Source organism: Oncorhynchus clarkii, chromosome 9, assembly GCF_045791955.1.
Source record: "Oncorhynchus clarkii lewisi isolate Uvic-CL-2024 chromosome 9, UVic_Ocla_1.0, whole genome shotgun sequence".
In the NCBI taxonomy this organism is placed as follows: domain Eukaryota; kingdom Metazoa; phylum Chordata; class Actinopteri; order Salmoniformes; family Salmonidae; genus Oncorhynchus; species Oncorhynchus clarkii.
The window spans coordinates 46739687-46755185 of NC_092155.1; the positions used below are offsets into that span (position 1 = coordinate 46739687).

The 15499-nt window shown below is 42.1% G+C and overlaps 2 protein-coding genes across 3 annotated transcripts in view; one reads left to right on the forward strand and one right to left on the reverse strand.

Annotated features, from left to right (window-relative positions):
* The window catches only part of LOC139416420 (tyrosine-protein phosphatase non-receptor type 11-like), a 57617-nt gene extending 52125 nt beyond the window's left edge, over positions 1–5492 (forward strand). For both annotated transcript variants that reach the window (XM_071165016.1, XM_071165015.1), the window contains exon 16: positions 2120–5492. The gene's annotated coding sequence lies outside the window, so the exon portion shown is untranslated. The remainder of the gene's footprint in view (positions 1–2119) is intronic.
* A 5853-nt stretch (positions 5493–11345) lies between these two features.
* On the reverse strand, positions 11346–12209 carry LOC139417258 (RING finger protein 223-like). Its single transcript, XM_071166516.1, has one exon. It carries the CDS (start codon positions 12088–12090, stop codon positions 11395–11397), a length of 696 nt encoding a protein of 231 aa, XP_071022617.1. The 5' UTR covers positions 12091–12209; the 3' UTR covers positions 11346–11394.
* Between the last annotated feature and the right edge of the window lie 3290 nt (positions 12210–15499).

Consider the following 15499-nt stretch of genomic DNA (forward strand, 5'->3'; position numbering starts at 1 on the left):
CAACATGATGCTGCCACACCCGTGCTTCACGGTTGGGATGTTGTTCTTTGGCTTGCAAGCCTTCCCATTTTTCCTCCAAACATAACGATGGTAATTATGGCCAAACAGTTCTATTTTTGTTTCATCAGACCAGAGGACATTTCTCCAAAAAGTACGATGTTTGTCCCCATGTGCAGTTGCAAACTGTAGTCTGGCTTTTTCATGGCGGTTTTGGAGCAGTGGCTTTTTCCTTGCTGAGCAGCCTTTCAGGTTATGTCGATATAGGACTCGTTTTTACTGTGGATATAGATACTTTTGTACATGTTTCCTCCAGCATCTTCACAAGGTCCTTTGCTGTTGTTCTGGGATTGATTTGCACTTTTCGCACCAAAGTACGTTCATCTCTAGGAGACGGAACGCGTCTCCTTCCTGAGCGGTATGACGGCTGTGTTGTCCCATGGTGTTAATACTTGCGTACTATTGTTTGTCCAGATGAACGTGGTACCTTCAGGCATTTGGAATTTGCTCCCAAGGACGAAACAGACTGAAACAGACTTGGCTGATTTCTTTTGATTTTCACATGATGTCAAGCAAAGTGGCACTGAGTTTGTAGGTAAGCTTTGAAATACATCCACAGGTGCACCTACAATTGCCTCAAAAATGTCAATTAGCCAGAAGCTTCTAATGCTATGACATAATTTTCTGGAATTTTCCAAGGTGTTTAAAGGCACAGTCAACTTAGTGTATGTAAACTTCTGAACCACTGGAATTGTGATACAGTGAAATAATCTGTCTGTAAACAATTGTTGGAATAATGACTTGTGTCATGCACAAAGTAGATGTCCTAACCGACTTGTCAAAGAAATTTGTGGAGTGGTTGAAAAACTAGTTTTAATGACTCCAACCTAAGTGTATTTACCCATAAACTAAAACGCAACATCCATTTATGGCCAGCTATGTAAACTCTAACATTGATTTATCCTACAATAATGTCATTCAATTGGTAACATTCCTACAAACTTCTTTTAATACCTCTTTAGGGGAACACCATTTTAAAAGTAACTGAAAGTAATCAGATTATATTAGAGTTTGGGTAATCCAAAGGTTATATTACTGATTCTGAATTTGGCCAGGTAACTAGTAACTAACTGATTACATTTAGAAAGTAACCAACATTAAACAGTTTAATTAGTAATAGGAAAAATAATCATTATTGGCAAAGAAGATTTAAGAAGGCGTTTTATTGTCTGTTTTGACAAATGTTCTTTGTGTCATATAACGGTTTGCATAACAAACTATAACAACGTACAGAAGATGTGGAGGTTAGGAGGATATACAAGTTTAATAGGGTGGTTAAACTTAACATTTCAATCAGATTTAGCACTCTTCAACTGAGTACAATGATTACAGTAGAGCCGATATCTGAAAAAACAATGCAGGTGGGGTGAGGGAAATGTTGTGTACGAGAATATACAGCAGTGTTAGCACCATTGGCTAAAATGTACATGAACTTGTTCAGTGCATGATCAAAGAATGCATGTGTGTGATTGGTTATAACTGTCTTAATTGTTAGGTCCTCATTGGCTATGGGCCTGGGATATATCCTCTGCTACCCTGTGAGCGGGCGCAGATGGAGAGATGTTAGCAAGCAGTTATGTCTTCTCATCTGTCAAGTGTTAATAAACCATCATATTTGAGATGCACTTCTGCATACTGTTGGGTTCCTTTCAAGAGTTTTTAAAGATCCCGCTCCCTAAAAAGGGAACACCAAGGCAGGGTAAAACTGTGTCATTGTGTATATACTTGGGTATACGAGGGGGGGGGGGTGAATAAATAATCAAATCTCAACAGAATTCGACCCAGTAAACCTTTGAAAATACAGAACTCAGTGTCTACAGACAAGCAGTTGTTATTGTTTGTTCTAGCAACACAGGACAGAAATGTCAGTTTTTTTCCAATGAATTGGTTCCAGACATATTCCAGATGAGGGAAGACGTCACAAAAACACATTTTGCTGTTGACCATCATAGTGATTCTAGTATTTATTAGGATGTCATGCGGACAACTGTGTTTGTGTGCGTTTCTATGCAGAGTGGTACTGTGTATGTCTAAAGTGGTGTGCTGTTTGTGTGTGCTTCAGTTTCAACAGAGGTGCCGCTTCGCCAGCGCACCATGGGGGACCTCTGCAGCTCTGGCCCCTGACCCTCTGGCAGTGGAACCCCCCCCCCGCTGCCCTGCTGGCTGTCTGGAGCCTCCCTCTCCAAGGATAGAGGGGTACAGCACAGTGCTCTTGTCCTTCTCTCTCTCTCTCTTTCTCTTTCTTTCTCTCTTTCTTTCTCTCTCTCTCTCTCTTTCTCTTTCTCTCTCTCAATGACTTCAAGTCTCTACAACCTCTCCTGTCTACGGACAAAGTGCCTCGTCTACATACATGTCTGTAACCCCCGTATTTGGTCCCACAGTTGTTCCGTCTCATCGCCCAACCCAACAAATATCCTTTGCTTATTTCTGTCGACTCTCGAACTAAATCGACGTGAGAAACAAACAATGGTGTACTCAATGTTCAAGTGATGTTTTGCTCCATCGTGTTCAACCATGAATGGGGTGGACGGGACAAGAATGGGTAAAGCTATGCCGTTTCTCTTTGCGCTGTTGGAATCCCAATCTATTCTCTCTCTCTCTCTCTCTCTCAATTCAAAGTGCTCACTCTCTCTGCTGGCTATCATCTACTTGAACCAAAGACTCTAGCGATGTTCTGTTTTTGCTAGCAGCAGTCATTACTGCAGCGTTGAGTAATGGCGGGGAAACATTGAAGTGATCTGCTACCACTGAGGCACTGGCACGGACAAGCAAAGTCCTTACACGACCCTTTCCCATGAAAGGCAAGAGGAAAGTCAGGATATTCCTAATGGGCCTTTGTCAGTGGGGACCTGATTTGTTTATCTTATTGGTTCCACCGATGGTCTTTTGTGCCATGCTCATCTACTGTAGTGCTTCCACCATCACAGCTACTGAGAGCCTATTGAATCAAGGATAATGAGCTCCTCTCCGGACTCCATTTTGTTTCTTGTCCTGTGGTTGCTGGAAGGGGGAGCTTGAAGCTCAAGGAGGGGGAGCTTGAAGCACCAATTTACTTGTGCAATTTTTCTATTTATTTAGTTTTAATCTGTGTCCTTTCAATTCATTCTTGTTTCTTTTATTGTTATTATTAGTGTGATTTTGTAATGTACAGGACATAGTTTTTAATGTTAGATCCAATTCCATTATTATCAGGCGACAAAAAGCACAATTCTCTGAATTTGCAGTTGCTTTGCAGATCCTGTTTTATATGTGGGAAATTTGAGGTCAACGTCAAACGATAAAATCGGTCAGATCTGCAGTCTTTCTCTCTCTGTGTAGGTTATAACTCCCGTTGGATTCAGCGACGGTTTTCCTCCTAATCGAATGGCAGAATAAACAGGGTTAAACCTTTGCCAAGTGAGAGATAGACAAGGGTAGCAGAAAATGGGATAGGGGAGAAGAAATGTTAGGATGCCAGCCAGGCTGCCATCACTGAAGTCTTTATAAATATTACTGGGCCAGATGGCCTACAGCCCAAGATTAAAGAGTGGATTTGTCTCCAAAAAGTAATTTACAAGATGGTTATAATCCAGGCTTGACTTTGTTTGGGAGAGTAAAAACCGACATCAGTGATGATGTCATAGGAAGGGTGACACCACACAGCAAAGAGCCTTCAGTTATATATATATATATTGGGCAGTGGCTTCTTTCTTAACTATTCTTAGCATTTTGCATAAAAATCTAATGTCTAAGGTGTTCACACTGGATTTAGCCAGTGGCTCAATGATGTCATCCTTTTGAGCGACCCTGCTGGTTGGCTAGATAGAGGCTGTGCAGTGTCATCTGCTGGTTGTGCAGAGCTGTTCTTGTACATAGTGTTCAGGCCTTTCAACTAGGGCTTGACTACGTCATCCCTTGCTCATCCTAACACCAGTGCAGTAACTTTCCGCAATACTGAAAGTCTGATGATTCAGTATTTCCCTTCAAATAATGTTTCAGTAAGTTCAGTAAGTGTTATAGGACACATATTTCGCTGCAGTTTAGTTGTTGATATAATACTCATGCTATAAGTGGTATGCTATAAATGGTATGCTATCCTGAAGTGAACATTGAAAATCTTTGTCAAATGAACCTTCTCCATTGTTCAACTGTCGGCCGAACTTTCAATCTTGTCCAATGAATGAAAATGGAAATGTTTAGTTTCTATTTTCTTAGGCCTAGATTCGATCAGATCAATCGTTAACCGGTGATAGCCGACACTCGCATAGCTGATGTTTTGGCGGTGTCGGCAAGTGGAACTGCATTGGCGCTGTCAAATCGGTGAAGAGCTGCTCTTGTGATCATTGTCACAAAGCCACCCCTGTCCCACTCGCGTTAGTTCAGAAGGAGAAAGTTTAGCCTACATAGAAATAATGACGCTCAAATTGAAAATCATTAAACAAAATAATGAGGATTTCTATCAGCCTAATCGAGGTGTAGATTACGTCTCACATTCCAGTCTTCGAACTCTTAATGTGACTCCGTGCAGCCAATGGCAATGTCCGCTTTATGTATAATGATAGGAGAACACTTATGCATTTGACAGCTCTAACGCTGTTCCACCTACAGCACTGCCAAAATTACTACTGTGTGGATGTCGGCTAAATCGGATGTGATTGATTAGAGTCCTTTAATTATGTTGCACTGTTGTTGATGATGATTTTTTATTGTATTTCACTTTGCCTCTAAAGGTCAACTTTGTATGATGTGGTGAAACATTGAGGGGTGAATCCTACTTAGCTTAAAGATGAATTTTCATTGAGTTATGCATTGATGTCAGTGGGAGACGATGTGAAAATGTGACTAAAGTGGAAATTAGTGTTCGCTCTTAACACTTCAATACTTGAAATTCTATTCAAAATGGCTAAATCCTGTAGCTGCAGACTTGTGATCTGTGACTGTCAGGATGCCCATTGGCTGTTTTAAAAGAGTACAGTATGTTGACAGTCTGCTAGAAGTATGACATCAGTGTTGTAAATTTAATTTTCATTTACTGAGGTGTTTCGAATTTTACATTTCCTGTTGGTGCATTTTATATTGTGTAAGATTATTTGTTTGATTATTGTTATTATTTTAGTTTCTATTTGGTGTTATTACACCGTTGATAATAACATAATGATAATGAATTGTCAGTTAAGCAGGTGTTCTTGAAAGTATACAGAAATTATATGAGTTATCTTATTTCTGCTCCTTAATTTACTTGAATATGATGTTGACATAGTTGGTTGCGATATGCCTGATTTGAGTAGTGGTATACTGACTGTTCCTGTATTCAGGTGAAGACTGTTTTTCCCTCTTGCACTGGCTCAGCCTTAACGCCTTCTGTCCAGGCCTATAGCGCTGATGCAATGAGAATGTCAGAAATGACGACAAAATGATTCAAAATGTAATAGTTTAATAAAAATCTATGAATGAAATATGTCAAGTGCCTTCTTGTATGCTGATATAATGGGACTTCCTGTCGCTGATGTCCGTGGACAGATGGCACAACCTTCTCTTTATATGCAGGGAAATGTGGACTGATTGGTTATTTATTAGGTAAAAGCAAAATGCAAAAAACATTCTATTTTACAAAATTTCCCAAGTTGTATTAGTCGTAAGTACAGGATACACATGGTGTACACAGTCCAATAAAATGCTTACTTGCAGGTTCCTTCTCGACAATGCAAAGACAATAAGAAATAATACCACCCACTGGAGAGCCTTGTGGTCGTGGATGGAGCAATTCCCTTACCAGGCGGTGAACAACTGGTCAGGACACTCTCGATGGCGCAGCGGTAGTATTTGGAGAGGACCCAGGGTGGCATGTCAAATTTCTTCAGCCGCCTTATGAATTATAGGCGCTGTTGTGCCCTCTTGACAAGAGTGGTGGTGTTGTTGGTCCATGTCAAGTCATCGGTGATAACATACAATTCTTTAAAAAAGGAGTCAGAACAGGTACATCAGAGCCGGGACCCAGAGAGTGAAAAACAGCTTCTATTACCAGGCCACCAGACTGTTGAACAGCTTCTATTACCAGGCCACCAGACTGTTGGACAGCTTCTATTACCATCAGACTGTTGAACAGCTTCTATTACCAGGCCACCAGACTGTTGAACAGCTTCTATTACCAGGCCACCAGACTGTTGAACAGCTTCTATTACCATCAGACTGTTGAACAGCTTCTAATACCAGACCATCAGACTGTTGAACAGTCTGGTGGCCTGGTAATAGAAGCTGTTCAACAGTCTGATGGTCTGGTAATAGAAGCTGTTCAACAGTCTGATGGTAATAGAAGCTGTTCAACAGTCTGATGGTAATAGAAGCTGTTCAACAGTCTGATGGTAATAGAAGCTGTTCAACAGTCTGATGGTAATAGAAGCTGTTCAACAGTCTGGTGGTAATAGAAGCTGTTCAACAGTCTGATGGTAATAGAAGCTGTTCAACAGTCTGATGGTCTGGTGATAGAAGCTGTTCAACAGTCTGGTGGTAATGGAAGCTGTTCAACAGTCTGATGGTCTGGTAATAGAAGCTGTTCAACAGTCTGATGGTCTGGTAATAGAAGCTGTTCAACAGTCTGGTGGCCTGGTGATAGAAGCTGTTCAACAGTCTGATGGTCTGGTGATAGAAGCTGTTCAACAGTCTGGTGGCCTGGTAATAGAAGCTGTTCAACAGTCTGGTGGCCTGGTAATAGAAGCTGTTCAACAGTCTGATGGTCTGGTGATAGAAGCTGTTCAGCAGTCTGGTGGTAATAGAAGCTGTTCAACAGTCTGGTGGTAATAGAAGATGTTCAACAGTCTGATGGTAATAGAAGATGTTCAACAGTCTGATGGTAATAGAAGCTGTTCAACAGTCTGATGGTAATAGAAGCTGTTAAACAGTCTGATGTTCTGGTGATTGAAGCTGTTCAACAGTCTGATGGTCTGGTATTAGAAGCTGTTCAGCAGTCTGGTGGTAATAGAAGCTGTTCAACAGTCTGGTGGTAATAGAAGATGTTCAACAGTCTGGTGGTAATAGAAGATGTTCAACAGTCTGATGGTAATAGAAGCTGTTCAACAGTCTGATGGTAATAGAAGCTGTTCAACAGTCTGATGGTCTGGTATTAGAAGCTGTTCAGCAGTCTGATGGTAATAGAAGCTGTTCAACAGTCTGACGGTCTGGTGATAGAAGCTGTTCAACAGTCTGGCGGTCTGGTGATAGAAGCTGTTCAACAGTCTGATGGTCTGGTGATAGAAGCTGTTCAGCAGTCTGGTGGTAATAGAAGCTGTTCAACAGTCTGATGGTAATAGAAGCTGTTCAACAGTCTGATGGTAATAGAAGCTGTTCAACAGTCTGATGGTCTGGTGATAGAAGCTGTTCAACAGTCTGGTGGTAATAGAAGCTGTTCAATAGTCTGGTGGCCTGGTAATAGAAGCTGTTCAACAGTCTGGTGGCCTGGTAGTAGAAGCTGTTCAACAGTCTGGTGGCCTGGTAGTAGAAGCTGTTCAACAGTCTGGTGGCCTGGTAGTAGAAGCTGTTCAACAGTCTGGTGGCCTGGTAGTAGAAGCTGTTCAACAGTCTGGTGGTAATAGAAGCTGTTCAACAGTCTGGTGGTAATAGAAGCTGTTCAACAGTCTGATGGTGTTACGTTCCCCAGTTTGTGTTGTAGTTTGTGTATTTGCATGTGTTTATTTCAGGAAATGGCTTCCTGAAATCCCTCAAGCAGCTGATTGGTCGACTCCATGGCTAATTGGAGAGCTGACCCCGCCCCCTCGTCAAGACACAGCTGTCTCCAATTACCCATTCCTTCAGAAGCTATATAAAAGCCAGTGTTCTGTTCAGGAGGGAGGTTGATTTTGCTGGGAAGTCATTGCAGAGAGATTGAATGTGAGGGAGGTCATTGCTGAGAGAGGAGGCTGATGGCTGTGGATAATTTACTATGTTAGTTGTTGGTAGCAGTTGGTATGTTATGTGAGTTTGTTGCTCAGGTAGAGCTTATTTGATGTCCTTTGTTTCTTAGTTTGTTTGTGAAATTGTTTAATATTCTGTTTCATTTGTTCCCAGGGGGGAAGGGGAAGGCACCTAGGGAGTGCTTAGGCAAGAGGCCCGCGGGCATACATATACCCGTAGTATATTCATTGTCTAGGCACAATAGGTAAGACTTGGGTGGACCACCCCCTGTATTTTGGTTCGGGCACCAGGTGGTGCTAAATTAGGTAAGTAGTGGGTAGGCAGGTAAGATAGGAGAGGGGGGGGCTTTGAGATTTACTTTCTTTGCTTTGGTTCCGTCCAGCCCCTTTTCCCCATATTACAGTGTAAAGGAATAAAGTCTTTGTAAACGGTACCACATTTTGCCTGTTGTCATCCTTACTCACGCCTACAGTCCGTCCATACCTCTTTCGCTTCACGGAGAGTTTAGTTGTAGCAGGGTGTTGCGTTCTCTCTTCATAGAGGCGTGCGTAACAGATGGTCTGGTATTAGAAGCTGTTCAACAGTCTGATGGTCTGGTAATAGAAGCTGTTTTTCACTCTCTGGGTCCCGGCTCTGATGTACCTGTTCTGACTCCTTTTTTAAAGAATTTTATGTTATCACCGATGACTTGATAGCTTCTATTACCAGACCATCAGACTGTTGAACAGCCATCACTAGCAGTCTATACCAGGTGATGTGCGCACACACACAATCTATCACAGACACACACACTCAAACGCATACACAGCCAACGCTGCTGTCCCATGTTATAGAGACATTAAACCACCAGACACTTCCTGTCTTACACTGTGTATTTAAATATTATTTTCTCAACATATTTCTACTACTGCGTTTTAGTTACGCTGTTTATACTGTACACACTACATATTTATGTATATACTGGATTATTGATATAGGTCACTAATATATCTACTGCTGTACATATCGTTCTTAGTGTATCTGGTGTAAGTTCATCCGGTGTATATAATGTATAGATTGCATTTGAACTACTGTTACAGGGCCATTTGGGATGTCAACTGGATTCTGACATTTCTGGAATATATATATATATATTTTGTACTTGTTTGGCATTTTACTGCATTGTTAGGAGCTAGTAAAATAAGCATTTTGCTGCACCCACTATGACATAAACTAAACTGTGTATGTGACCAATATACTTTGATCAAAAGAGCACTAGTTCAACTTAATAAATAACACGTTACCATCGCAAGGTTAAATAAAATTTAAAAAATGAGGATAGTAAGTGCCTATTAAGTGCCGAATAATGTAACAGTGTTGACCATAACACAGTTGACGATTTCATCTTAAATCAGCCATAAATCCCCTTTAACAATTTAATTTTATTGTTAAAACATTTCGAACCTGTCTATCTACGGGTAACATGGTTGGTGCGTGATGCTCAGCCTGCTCAGTTTTCCACCACAAAACACCAGAAAATGGCCCAAAAAAGTAGAACCAACTCACCTGCTTTTACACTAGGATTTGAGTAGCTGTTTAATGCTTCTTTTGAAAAACTATTTCATAAGGAATCGTTTCGCCACATTAAAACGAGAGTTCAGTTCACTTATCAGGGTCGACCTTACGGACAGGTCTTGTTGAACCTTCAAATGTTTCACTGGTCGCATGAAATACTGTCAATAATTATTCTCCAGAAATGACTTTGTCAAAGCAACAAAATAACTAAGGATTTACATTGATGCAGGAAACTTTGAGGAATTTGGGGGTTAAGTGGATTAAAATCTTCCTAGAAGTCAGAAGGTGCACAAAGGGACATGCCAAAATGCTGAATTTTGACAATTTAGCAAGTCTTTATTAATAGTAAAATAATCAATACTGGTGCTACTTAAAATATCAAAGGCACTCGTTTCGTGGAACGACCCAACACTTGTGACCTTGCATCACAAAGACTCTACAAAATAGTCTATACAATCACCATTTCAACCAATGGATTTTGAGAAGGAAACAGAGGACGCAAGGAATCAAGGAAATGCATTTGAGATTCTCCCCCAGACCTCACCTTTGGTCTCCTGTACACACCTATCCAGTAATTTCACACCAATACAGGAAATTCCACTCCTTACTGTTATGACCACTCCTTAATCTATGAGGAAGGGTTCACAATTTCATTGAAGCAGTTTACAACACCTTGTTGTTAGTAATAATCGTTGTGTATTTGGAAAATCCTTACAGGTTACTGGTGTGCGCCCAGATAAGATCCTAACAGCAAGTGGGGAATGGTAGTCCAGTAATCATTAGTTCCTACCTCGGCCAACAACCCATGTCTACTGTACTTCATTTTGTTCAAAGACTATCATAAACAAAGCTACAGTGTCACGCCCTGGCCTTAGTTATCTTTGTTTTCTTTATTATTTTTGGTTTAGGCCAGAGTGTGACATGGGTGATTTATTGTGTTTGTCTTGTCTAGGGGATTATTAGATTAATGGGGTTGTGTTCAGTTTAGTTGTCTAGGTAAGTCTATGGTTCCCTAGAGTGGTTCTCAATCAGAGGCAGGTGTTTATCATTGTCTCTGATTGGGAGCCATATTTAGGCAGCCATATTCTTTGGGTATTTTGTGGGTTATTGTTTCCTGTCTTTGTGTTTTATGCACCAGTTAGGACTGTTTCGGTTTTCACGTTTGTTTTGTAGTTGTGTTCATGTTTGAGTTTTCCTATTAAAACTATGGACACTTACCACGCCGCATATTGGTCCTCCGATCCTTCTCGCCTCTTCTTCAGACGAAGAGGAGGAAAACCGTGACATACAGAATATTTTTCAGAACTAAAACCTTGACCATGCCTGTTTTGTTTTTCATTTATTGTAATTTTGTAAACAAAATATATATCAAAATAGTACAATCAACTATACATGTATATACACTTACAATTTCATGTTTTGGCATACCATTTTTTCAAAACAGCAATAAACTTGCACATTTTTCTTAACTGAACATTTTGAGTTGGGATTACACTGTGGCCATCAGATCTGATAATGTAGATATGAATAAATTTCACCCAGATGGTCTGTGTAGTCTGAATAGTACAACACATTTCATCCACATATTATATTTCTACAGCAAAATGACGTTATAAAGAGAAAAGGAAAATCAGTTAATCAAAGTGCAAGAATTGGAATTCATGTATGAATTTCTAACTTCCTTGTCAGAATAATGACGCTGAGCATGCCAATATCAATTGCTAAAACAACTGGATAGTGCGCAGAGTTTCTCACAGTTGTGTTCTCTATCCAGTCTATATCCGGCGGGGGGAGGGGGGGGGGGCTGTGGCTGGATACCCTTTAGTGGAGCTGAAGGAGAATGTGGCAGCGGTGGAATCTGGCATACTACATACATGTATTTTAATGAAAGGCTCCCTATGTGGAATGGTTTATGCTGGTGAATGGGGTAGCTGTGGTGGTGATGGAGCCTTGTATTGAGCCCACAGGGCGAGGCATGCAGTACATGTTGCCTGTGGTGATGATGCACTGCAGGGGCCACAGCACGATGACCACTAGCAGCACCATCAGCACCATGAAGAGCAGCAGCCGCCTACAGCTGGTCAGACGCCTCATAAAGGCCGTGCTGTGGGGGTGTGTCTGAGCCGGGACCTCGCCTGCTTTGCTGGCCCCTATGTCGATGCAGATGCAGAAGGTCGAGGTGGAGCTAGAGGCCTCGGGGCTGGCCTCCAAGGCCCGTTTGTAGCACAGCTTCTCTCCATCTAGCCACACAGGCTCCTCGTGCTGCTGGTGGCTGGGCAGCTTACACAGTACCTCGCTGCTGGTGGCCAGGGCCGGGGGACCCTCCTTGGTCAGGAGGGTGGGATGGCGGCAGAAGGGACACAGGATCTTGCTGCTGCCTCCTCCTTCCTGCTCTCCCAGTGAAATGGCCATGAGGCGTGACAGACACTCGAGGCAGAAGGTGTGGGCACAGTCCAGCAGCTTGGGCGTCTTGAAGACGTTGTCGTAGGTGTTGAAGCAGATGGAGCACTCGGGTTGGCTGCCAACAGCCCCCATTATATCCAGGTCCACTTTCTCTTCCTGGGTGTGCCACACCTGAGGGATCTGCGCCATTTTGAAGGGATGTTCTGTATCCTTTTCCCGCTTCCTTTAGTCGTTGTCCCCCTTTCTCTTCTTTGTACTTGATGTGGATTATCTGAGAATGAATGGAAATGCAGATTATCTCTTAATAACGTGCTCAGATGGTGAGTAAAATCTATTTTTAAAATCATGCAGTGTGGACATAATCCCAAACTGTTCACAGGATTTTTGTGATTTTTGTGTCAAGTGCATATTATAAAATACAGTAGGTTTAAGGTTTATGACCCCATGCAGACGGAGTTGCAATACCATTATGTTATTCCCTTCAGAATACGATTACATTCTGAACTATTCTAGAGGTTACACAGTAGTCACAAATAATTCAGCATTTGGTGGAATATAAATATGTCTATAATTTAAATATGTCTATAATTTTTTTGCTTTTAATATCAGACCATGCCATCTACAATTCATTTCTTGCTTACTCTCTACTTTATACAGTATGGGGCTGATTGACTTCCATTCACTAAACCCACTAAAGTCCCTGAGCAACCTCTTGCATTCCCTGGGCCACGTTCATCAGGGAAACGTTGTCATTAATGGCATTAATAGAACTGACACGATTCCTCATTCTACATGTCAGAGGCTTCTTTGTTCCACATAATATATTTCTATATTTTCTATCACTTTTGTTTAACCAGGAACGACCCTTGAATTAAGATACCTCTTTTACAAGGGGTGACCTGGAAACCTATATCAGAATGTTTTTCTTCTTCAGGGTAGCCCAATGGAGACCCGGGTCTGATTCCCAACGGTGCCCTGAGTACAACATTTTTCTCACAACAGGAAGAACAATTTACATTATAATTAAAACAAGAAGAATAAAAAATAACCACAACCTCAACACCACAATTTCAACAATTAAAACCCTACAATCTATCGAAACAACTGCAATCCTCAATTAATTAATTCAATACCAGAGTCTTAAACTGCCCTAGCGGCACCAGGGAATCCATTTTGTAGGTTATTTCAACAATTGGGGGGGCACTAAAACTAAAGGAGGATTTTAAATTGGTTGAGACCAGAGGGACCTCAAGAGTTAACCAATCCTGCGAGCGGGTTTGGTCGCTCATTCTTTAATACGTTGGCAGCAAATTTAGGTAAGTTGAAACTTGTGTAGTAGGGCTTTGTAAAGGAAAAATTGAGTAATCAATTGATCTACGGGACTTTAATGAAGATCAGCCAAACCTCTGATACAGGATGCAGTGGTGAGTATTAAACCTGTCCCCAGGGATAAAACGAACAGCGCTGTGGTAGACGGCATCCAAAGGTTTAAGACTAGTGGCTGCTGCAATCTGGTAAATGGTGTCACCATAATCAAGAACTGGCAGGAAAGTTGACTGTACAATCTGCTTCCTATTATTTAGGGAGATGTAAGGTCTATTTCCAAAAAGAAGGCCACTTTAAATCATAGCTTTTTAACTAGCTCATCCATATGTTTTTTTTAAAACATTGTCTTTGTCAATCCAAATTCCCAGATACTTGTAGGTGGGAACCTATCAATGGGAGAACCATCCAATGAATAAATATGTAGTCCATCTGAAACATTCTTGCGAGAACTAGAGAACAACATGCATTTAGTCTTGCCTGCATTAAGTACAAGTTTTAAACCAACCAGGGCTCTCTGTAAGGTAAAATAGTCCGATTGCTGCTCTAACAGCCTGATCAACACTTGGAGCAATGGCCAATAACCTTGTCATCTGCATACAGATTCATATTACAAATTTTAACAGATAGACCGAATATTATTTTCATTAATAGTAAAGAGAACAGGCCCCACGACTGACCCCTGCGGTACAGTTTTTGTAATATCCAGGAAACTAGAGTTAAAACCATCAGAGATCACACATTGAGTCCTGTCTGACAGATCATTTTCAAACCACTCGCAAGATGCCTGATCCAGGCCTATTTCAGTCCGCCTTTAAATGAGAATGTGATGGTCAACGGTGTCGAAGGCCTTGGGAAGGTCTATAAATAAGGCGGCACAAGGATTTTTATGATCCAAACAGTTTAACACATCATCTAAAACAAGCGCATCTGAGCGTGCCACAAACATTGTGCGCCGGCTGAACGAGGCCCCAGCTGTTGAAAGCATCTTTCTAGTGACGGGGGAATGGTTATGTGGGACTCTCATCAGGCAGTACTAGGGACGGACACAGAGTGCTTTGTTACTCCCTGTTCTCACAGACGTCAGCATGAGCACCCATGACAGAGACCTCCCTCTGGCCAGAACCTCTAAGTCACCCAGCCAGCTGTCAGTCTCGGGGGGGGGGGGGGGGGGGGGGGGGGGGGGGGTTGTTATCATAGATACATGGGTATGGGATAAGTGTTAAAAAAAACATGATTGGATTACTGTTGTATAGAAGCAGTCAGAATAGCTGTAACTATGTATGCCTGACAAATGGCAAACTCTCTGGTATTGGTTCGAGTGTGATTGACACTTGTCTTCCTTTAGGATAGGTAGGTAGATAGTAGGTCCAGGACAGGTGAGAGCTGTGATGAGGTGGCGGCTTGGGACGTGGGGGGTGGTTGAGTTGCAGGTGTTCCCCTCGCCGTGCCCTGCGGGGGCAGCCCTACCCCTGTCTCTCTCTGTCCGGCCCCAGCTCTGCTAGCCGGCTGACACAATGTGCCTGCTTGTTCTCCTTCTCCTCTCATCGCTCCATCTACCCTTGGCATTCCTGCAGGGCCAGCCTCTGCCCAGGCCTCCTCTTTCTCGCTCTCTCTCTCACTCTCTGTCTCACCACCATGTCACAGACCGTAACAATTTAAGGCCCTCAAATAGAGGTCTCGGTGGACCACCCCAACCTCCTCCGCAAACTACAATGTAGCAACTGCTCTGACATTGGGAAATATGGACAACAATCACTAAGTGGACCTAGTGAGAATATCTCCAGCTTGTTTGTGGCCTATGGATTTCATTCCAACCTTCACTTTAATGGAGCTGATAAAAACGTATTTCTTGTCAATTAAACTTGTTTAAACCACTTTTAACTGAGTCCTACCACGATCCCGAATCCACTGTTTGGAATTCAGGTATAAGTTACCAACGAAGCACAGAGCTAGGATCAGCTTACCCTCCCGAACTCTTAACTGGAACAATCAGGTTTATTTAACAGTCAACAAACCACAACACTGACTATAGATCAGGTGCTTAGGGGCACATTTTAGTGTGCGGGACAAATGACAGTTAGTCATTAAACTAATTTCTGTCAGGCAAGTCGGAACCTTATTGTCTACCATAGGAGCATGAGGCAGAAGAGCCTTTGTTTTGCCTTGAACACTTGTGCGCCCTACTCTCCCTGTCACTATCTATACGACACATTTTTGCCCTATCGCCAGCTTAGCCGACTGACCTGGTTTTGTCACTGCCTCCAAATCTATA